The sequence below is a fragment of the Trichechus manatus genome, unplaced genomic scaffold (assembly GCF_000243295.1).
Source record: "Trichechus manatus latirostris isolate Lorelei unplaced genomic scaffold, TriManLat1.0 scaffold00006, whole genome shotgun sequence".
Lineage (NCBI taxonomy): Eukaryota > Metazoa > Chordata > Mammalia > Sirenia > Trichechidae > Trichechus > Trichechus manatus.
Genome location: NW_004443942.1, coordinates 10,728,014 through 10,736,601, shown reverse-complemented (window position 1 = coordinate 10,736,601; position 8,588 = coordinate 10,728,014). Strand labels below are relative to the sequence as shown.

General features: G+C 39.3%; 1 protein-coding gene across 7 annotated transcripts in view; it reads left to right on the top strand.

The window, feature by feature from the left end:
- The window catches only part of UEVLD (UEV and lactate/malate dehyrogenase domains), a 43,319-nt gene that overhangs the window by 22,053 nt on the left and 12,678 nt on the right, over positions 1–8,588 (top strand). For 6 of the 7 annotated variants that reach the window (XR_002825137.1, XM_023737713.1, XM_004369700.2 and 3 more), the window contains one exon: positions 7,401–7,571. Coding sequence is in view for 5 of the 7 variants with exons in the window: in XM_023737713.1 (XP_023593481.1) it covers positions 7,401–7,571 (171 nt within the window). In the remaining 2 variants the exon portion in view is untranslated. The remainder of the gene's footprint in view (positions 1–7,400; positions 7,572–8,588) is intronic. The other variant, XR_002825141.1, reaches the window with a different exon arrangement.

The following is an 8,588-nucleotide window of genomic DNA, read 5'->3' as shown; positions in this document are numbered from 1 at the left end:
CAAGATACAAGGAAAAGATTAGTCCAAAGGACTAATGGACCACAGCTACCACAGCCTCCACCAGACTGAGTCCAGTACAGCTAGATGGTGCCGAGCTACCACCACTGACTGCTCTGACTTGGATCACAATAGAGGGTCCTGGAAAGAGTTGGAAAAGTATGTAGAACAAAATTCTAACTTACAAAAAAAAGACCAGATTTACTGGCTTGACAGACTGGAGAAACCCTGAGAGTATGGCCCCCGGACACCCTTTTAGCTCAGTGGTGAAGTCATTCCCGAAATTCACCCTTCAGCCGGGGATTGGACAGCCTTATAAAACAAAAGGGGACTAATGAGGCACAGCAATCCAGGGACAAGGACTAGAAGGCAGGAGGGGACAGAAAAGCTGGTAATAGGGGACCCAATGTTGAGAAGGGACAGTGTTGACATGTCGTGGGGTTGTTAACCATTGTCATAGGGCAATATGTGTACTAACTGTTTAATGAGCAACTATTTGTTCTGCAAACTTTCATCTAAGGTACAAATAGAAAAAAAAAGAATTATCTATGTGAGATCAAATTGACAACAGCGCTCGAAAGGTTTGATGGGAAGCCTAGGGGGCAGTGAGTTGAAGATAATGGTGATGGAATAATTTGGAAAAGGATAGTGAGAATAGCAGCACAACTGGAAGAATGTAATCGATGTCAGTAAATTGTACATGTAGAAACTTTTCAAATGGTGTAACTTTGGCTACATATATTTTCACCAAAAGAAGGTTTCCCAAAGGTTGAGAAGGGAGAGTGCTGACATGTCATGGGGTTGTTAACCAATGTCATAAAACAATCTGTGTACTGACTGTTTACTGAGAAACTATTTGTTCTGTAAATGTTCATCTAAAGCACAATTTAAAAAATATATATTTACCCCTATTTTTCTAAGTTTATACCAGTCTTTTATTTCTTTATATCTCCTTGACTTTCTCTCCATATAAAAAAACTATGTCTACATTTTTTAAGTCCCTCTTTTTTGTTTTAATGTTGTCATCTTTTATGTATTGACGTCTGTTTCCCTATTTTCAGTGTTTTAGCTTTGGTTTATTTTTGTGACTTCCCCATCTGGGTTGATATCTGGTTGCTCTGTCCTGTGTTCTAGTCTTGGGTTGTTGTCTGATGTTATTGATTTTCTAACCGGAGGATTCCCTTTAGTATTTCATGTAATTTTGGTTTGGTTTTTGCAAATTCCCTAAACTTCTGTTCATCTGGAAATGCCCTAATTTCGCCATCATATTTGAGAGACTGTTTCACTGGATATACAATTCTTTGCTGGCAGTTTTTTTCCTTCAGGGCTTTATATATGTCATCCCATTGCCTTCTTGCCTGCATTCTTTCTGCTGAGTAGTCTGAGCTGATTCTTATTGACTCTCCCTTGTAGATGACTTTTCGTTTATCCCTAGCCACTCTTAAAATTCTCTCTTTATTTTTGGTTTTGGCAAGTTTGATTATAATATGTCTTGGTGGCTTTCTTTTGGGGTCTACCTTGTGTGGGGTTCGATGAGCATCTTGGATAGATATTTTGTCATCTTTCACGATATCAGGGAAGTTTTCTGCCAATAAATCTTCAAGAATTCTCTCTGTATTTTCTGTTATCCTTCCCTGTTATGGTACTCCAGTCACTCATAGGTTATTCCTCTTGATAGAATCCCACATAATTCTTAGGGTTTCTTCATTTTTTTGAATCCTTTTTTCTTATTTTTCCTCAAATAAGTTGGTGTCAAGTGCTTTATCTTCAGTCTTACTAATTCTGACTTCGTTGCCTCAATTCTGCTCCTATGACTTTCTATTGAGTTGTCTAAATCTGACATTTTATTGTTAATCTTCTGGATTTATGATTGTTGTCTCTATGGATTCTTGCAGCTTGTTAAATTTGTCATTATGCTCTTCTCTAATCTGTTTAATTTTCTCTATTGGCTGTTTTGTGTTTTGACTAATTTCCTTCCTGATCTCTTGAAGAGTTCTGTATGTTAATCTTTTGTATTCTGACTCCAGTAATCCCAAGAAATTTTCCTTCTCTGGAAAATTTCTTGATACTTTATTTTGGGAGCTTGCTGAATCCATCGTGGACTGCCTCTTTATGTGATTTGGTATTGACTGTTGTCTCCAAGCCATCAATAAGTTGTTATGTTTATTTATTTTATGTTTATTGTGTCCTAGCTTCTTGTTTTGTTTTGATATGCACAAATAGGCTGCTCGTGTGAGCTAGCTTGATTATTGGCACCTTTGAAGCTCTAATGTCCTGTCACCAGGTGGTTAGATCTGTTACTAGGTATGTGAGCTCAGGAGTCCGCCCACTCCTCCTGTATGGATTCAGCTCAGGTGCCCAGGTACGTAGCCACCAAGTGTGTAGTGTATGCTCTCACCTACAGTCCTAGACAGGCATGGATGGTTGGTATAGGCACAGGCATCTGGCTGCAGCAGGGGGACACACTCTGAGCAAGGCAGGGGGCTGACAGCTGCCCCCGAGTGTCCAGAAGGAAGGCATGTCCCTGTTCCTTGGAGCATGTAGGTGGGTGGGTTTTGCAGCTGGACCGTGAGCACCCTGTGCTGTTGGCTGTAAGGACTGGGGGCACCTCTTATTCTTGGGCCCCTATTGCAGGTGGCTAGGTGGCATGGGTGGAGCCACCAGTCCTCAGGCTCCTGATGTGGGTAGGTGAAGACCCTGCTTAATGGGCAGAGCAGAGTCAAATATCACGAACCTTCCACTTCACAGCTGAAACAGTTCAAGTTAGACTTCAGGTATATACTGTGTTGTACTGCGGTAATGAGTGCCTACGATGTTGAAATGGGCCTACACAAGTCTATGCAGGGGATGAGGCACTCAAAGTCCGTGTGTCCCTTATGCTTGTGTCTAGGCAAAAGAGCTGTGCCTACCCTGAGTTCCTGGCTTAGGGGTGCCGGCAGTTCATTTTTTCCCATTTGTTAATTTGTTCACTCTCCAAGGCAGGGAGAATGGCTCAGGGCATGTGACGGATCCTACTTCCGGCCCAGAGGACTTGGCAATTGCTGAACCTGGGTCAGGACCCAACGCAGAGCAGGGAGTGGGGAGGTAAATGGGATAGAGGTTTTTCCCTAAAGCGGGTGTTTTTGATACGCATGGTAGGTCAGACGCAAATACTTATCTTTCGGCGATCGAGGGCTGCTTCTCACTGGTTCTGCATGGCCGGCTAGACTCTCAGCGGCTGGGTCTCTTCCTGTGCAGAATACGCCTCCCGAGCATGGCTGCTTGCCTGCCTCACCGCTCACTCCCGAGCTGATCAGGCCTGAGGGGCTCAGTCTCTCACTGGGTCAGGTCTGGCACTTCCTCTCTGCTTCCGAACCGTCTCTCCCTCCCCCTGCCACTCAGTCTGGTTCCTCAACTTTGCCTTTGATGTTCAGGGCTCCCAGATGGTCATATATAATCGAATCACTTGTTTTATCGGGTCTTTGTTGTAAGAGGGTCCACTGGAAGCGTCTGAGTACTCCACCATCTTGGTGCCCCAAATCCTTCATTTTATATAATGGGAACCAAAACCAAACCAAACTCATTGCTGCCAAGTCGATTCCGACTCATAGCAACTCTGTAGGACAGAGTAGAACTGCCCCATAGGGTTTCCAGGGAGTGGCTGGTGGATTCAAACTGCTGACCTTTTGGTTATCAGCTGATTTATTAACCACTGCACCACCAGGGCTCCACATATTGGGAAACTAAGTTTCAAATAATTTAAGTGGCTTGCCCAATTTCATACAGAGATTATAACTGATTATATTAAGAAGAGTCAGATGAGCGGATAACATTCAGATTGGTCAGGAGGACTTATTCTTTGTCTCTGATTTATACCTTAATAGGAATTTATTTTCTCTGGTTGCTTCCTTTCTCATATTAATTAAGACCAGTAGTTTTACAATTAGACAGGTAGGGATTTGCGTCCTAGCTCTGTAAAATTTCTCAGGTTATATAGTCTGTTAAACTTCAATTTTCTTACCTGTAAAGTGGGAATAATACACACCTCTTAGTATATAGCCAACTGGTAAACCAAGATTAAGAAAAAGAATTTACATTGCTTTCACTAAAAATATATTGTTAATAATAAGTTTTAATAAGAATAAGAAGAGTTTTTGTATCATTAAAAATAAAATGTAAAATGTTTTAAAAAGTTACTTTCTTTGTCTCATCCTTGTAATTTTTAGAAATTTTGCATATGTTTTGTAATTGTTATAAAAATATTAGCTTAAAAATATTTTACTCACAGAGATGCATGGTCAAAAACTGTTGAAAGACCAATAAACTGCAGTAGACATATTTCCTTAACCGTTTCTTCCAGGTTATACTTGTGATCAGATTATAATATGTTACAGTCGTTTGGCCTTCCTTCCTTTGCCTTTCCTTAGGTCCAATATATTCATCTCCCATATTTTCCAAATAAATATTGAGACACAGGGTCTCACAAGCCTGAATGAATTAGGAACAGTGGATCAGAAAAGTTGAAATTATACCTGTGTGTTATAAAAACTGGTTGTCATTTCTCCAAAGAAGATATATAAATGGCCAATAAGTACATGAAAATTTGCTCAACATCATTAGTCATATTAGGAAAATGCACGTTAAAACCACAGTGAGATACCACTTCACACCCACTAGGATGCTGTTATTTTAAAAAAGCGGGGAAGGCAAGAAATAAGTTTTAGAGATGATACGGAGAAATTGGAACCCTCGTCCATCGCTGGTGAGAGTGTAAAATGGTGCAATCACTGTGGAAAACAGTTTGGTGGTTCCTCAAAAGTTAAACAGAGTTACCATATAACCCAGCAATTCCACTTTTAGGTATATATCTGGGAGATTTGAAAGCAGGAACTTAGATACTTGTATACCAATGTTCATTTCAGCATTATTTACAATAGCCAAAAGGTAGAAACAACCCAAGTTTCCATGAACAGATGAATGGATAATAAAATGTGGTATATCCATACAGTAGAATATTATTTAGCCATAAAGAGAAATGAAGTTCTTATACAGGCTATGACATGGATGAACCTTGAAAACATTACGCTGAGTGAAATAAGTCAGATACAAAAGGACAAATATTGTATGATCCCACTTATATGAAATATCCAGAATAGGCAAATGCATAGAAACCAGAGTTTATTACCAGGGGCAGGGGGTGGAATGAGAGGTATTGCTTAAGGAGTGCTGAGTTTCTGTTTGGGGCAATAAAAAAGTTTCAAAAATAGAAGTTATGGTTGTGTAACATTATGAATGTAATTAATGTCACTGAATTGTGCACTTAAAAAATGGTTAAAATGGCAAATTTTAGGTTATATATGTTTTACCACAATAAAAAGAAAAATTGGTTGTAATAGTACTAGTAAGCCTCTGGATCCCTGAGGATACAACATATTCATTTTCTGACTCTGGAAAGAGTACAAGAGTTGCTTTAATGATCCTTTTATAGGTCTCATGTAGAGGATCCCTTGGGGAGCTGGATATTCTCTTGTGCCTATGATTTCCAGGTACTGACGTTCCTAAGGGACTTCTTAACTCTTCCAAGTCAGACTCTAGAGGTTGTGAGGCCATTTAGGACCTGAGGAGATTGTTTCTTCCTATGTGTTTCATTAACCATCAATAACTATTGCTTCAGATAATTGAAAGAATAGAATCCTTGGAGTAGATGTATAGCACATGGTGCCTGGCACCTAGTAGGGATTTAGTAATTGGTTGTTGAATGTTGAATGAATATACATCATCTTCGGACAACTTTCATGTCCCCCTTATTAATTTTGGTGTTGTAAATTCCCAATAGGAGCCCTGGTGGCACAGTGGTTAAAGTGCTCGGCTGCTAACCAAAAGGACAGCAGTTTGAACACACCAGCTGCTCTGTGGGAGAAAGATGCGGCAGTCTGCTTCTGTACAGATCTATAGCCTTGGAAACCCCATGGGGCAGTTCTACTCTGTCCTGTAGGGTCGCTATGTGTTGGAATGGACTTGACAGCAGTGGATTTTGTTTTTGGTTTTATATTCCTAATAGCACTTAATTTAATTACTATTATATGAAGTAATTTTAAATATGGTAACATCTAATAAATATCTACTATGGCATGAAGAAGTACATTAATCATTCTGAGAAATAAAGCTCATTTGGAAACTTTAATAATGACCCATTATGACAGGCATAGATTATTGCAACTGACTGGTCATCCTAGAGTTGTACTTTGCTCCATTTAGGTTTTTTTAAATAGCTATTAAAACATTTTTGAGAGGATATACATATGTACATATGAGCATGCAAATACACATGCAAACATATACATACATACATAAACAGTGATGCTTGTGCATGAATAGAGTGAATCGGAAGAACACTAAGAAACTGGTAAGAATAGTTGCTTCACGGGTAGAGAATGGGGGACCTGGTGGGAACTAGTTCGTACCTATTCTTATACTAAATAGTATATATTTATCTTTTTTATTGTGCTAAAATACACATAATATAAAATTTACCATTAGTGACATTTAGTACATTAACAATGGTATACAAGCATAACCACTATCTAGTCTCAGAACATTTTTATCACCCCAAAAGAAAACTCCATACCCATTAAGCAGTCACTCCCATTACCCCATTTACTTACTGCAAAACACACTGTGCAGTAGAGAGTAATGTAGTTGTGAAATAGCATATGTGTGCTTGAGGATCACAGGATTGAACTCTATAGACCATCTTTTTTGAAGTCATAAAAGTTGTTTACCTGCAGGTCCCGTTGAAAGAAGAACCTAAAACCAAGGACAGCTGGGCTTCAGTATAATAAAGAGTTGGTTACAAATGAGCCAAGATACTTTGTCAAGCCTTTTTTTTTTGCCTTTGGAGTAGAATCCTTAATAAATAAGACAGATGAAAGCAGAGCTACTCTGCTTGAAGAGGTCAAAATAAAGGACCTGGAGCCCTAACTACCAGCATTCTTTCCACTTCTCACCACTCCTCCCAGATGACCTCAGAGTCACTTTCAGGGAATTCTAGGACTTTTAAGCTCACAGTTTAAAAATCATAGATATAATTGATTATAGGTTCATTTTGTCTATAGCATATTATTTATTTTGCCTTAGAAAATTATAAATTACGTAAAAGCAGTAAGTCCTTGTTTATAGGTTCTGGATCTTTTATTTATCTTTATTGCTATCTTTCCTTCTTTGAATGCACTCTTGCTCTTATCTCTCTTTCTGGATGCAAACCTCAGCAACTTCTGAGCTGTATACTTCCTGTGGAGATAGGATTGATCTGGGGACAAATGTGCCTAAAAGCTCTCTACTTGTAGAAAAGACATTATTGTCATGAACTAGAACTTGATTAAAACCTAGATCTTGAGCTCAGACTGTTTCTTTTTATTCATTAGATTTGTCTGCGTCTGCTCGTTCCAAGGTGGTGATCCTCACAGTCAATTCTCTGGGTAGTTCTCAGTCCTACCTTGATGTGGTGCAGAGCAATGTGGATATGTTTAGAGCCCTTGTCCCAGCTCTGGGACATTACAGTCAACATGGTGTCCTGCTCGTCGCATCTCAACCAGGTAAAAGTCTTTATTTTAAATTAATTTGATGGCCCAGTGTATCAGTAGAATTTCCATTACTGATAAAGTTATAAAATTTTATATTATAAAGGGAGCCACCCAAACCAAACCCACTGCCATTGAGTCAATTCTGACTCATTGTGACTGTATAGAGTTTCCAAGGCTGTAAATCTTTATGGAACCAGACTGCCACATCTTTCTCCCACGGAGCCGCTAGTGGTTTCAAACCACCAACCTTATGGTTAGCAGTCGATTGTTTTAACCATTGCACTACCAGGGCTCCTTTATAAAGGGACAGCTACACATTATTCAGTTAAATTGCTCTTATAATGAATAATACAGTATTTCCACATCCTGTCAGCCAGTTACCTCTTATTACTGATATTAGCTAGTAAGGTTATAACTTCAAATTTTTTCTGTAACATGGTATTATATTCCAGGTTGTCAGCCATGCCTTTCTTGGTGGGAAAATGGTAAAACACTCAGGAGAAAAGTGTAATGAGTTATGTGAAAGATCTCTGTTAACTCTAAAGTATCATAAAATGTTAGCAAGAGTGACAAAGTGCATTTTAAACATTTGGTAGTTTGTAAATTGCTTTGGAACTATTTTACTTAAAAAAGAAATACTTTTCCAGAACAACTAGATGGTGCCCAGTTACCACCACCAAATGCTCTGGCAAGGGATCACAATAGAGGGTCCTGGACAGAGCAGGAGAAAAATGTAGAACAAAATTCAAATTCACACACAAAAAAAAGAACAGGCTTGCTGGTCTGACAGACTGGAGAAATCTTGAGAGTATGGCCCCAGACAGCCTCTTAACTTAATACTGAAGTCATCCCTGAGGTTCAGCCTTCAGTCAAATATTAAACAGGTCTATAGGGTCAACAACAACACATGTGAGGAATGTGCTTTGTAGTTCAATCATGTATACCAGACTAATGGGCACACCAGCCCAAAAGCAAAGACAAGAAGGCGGAAAGGGACAAGAAAACTGGACAAATGGAAACAGGGAACCT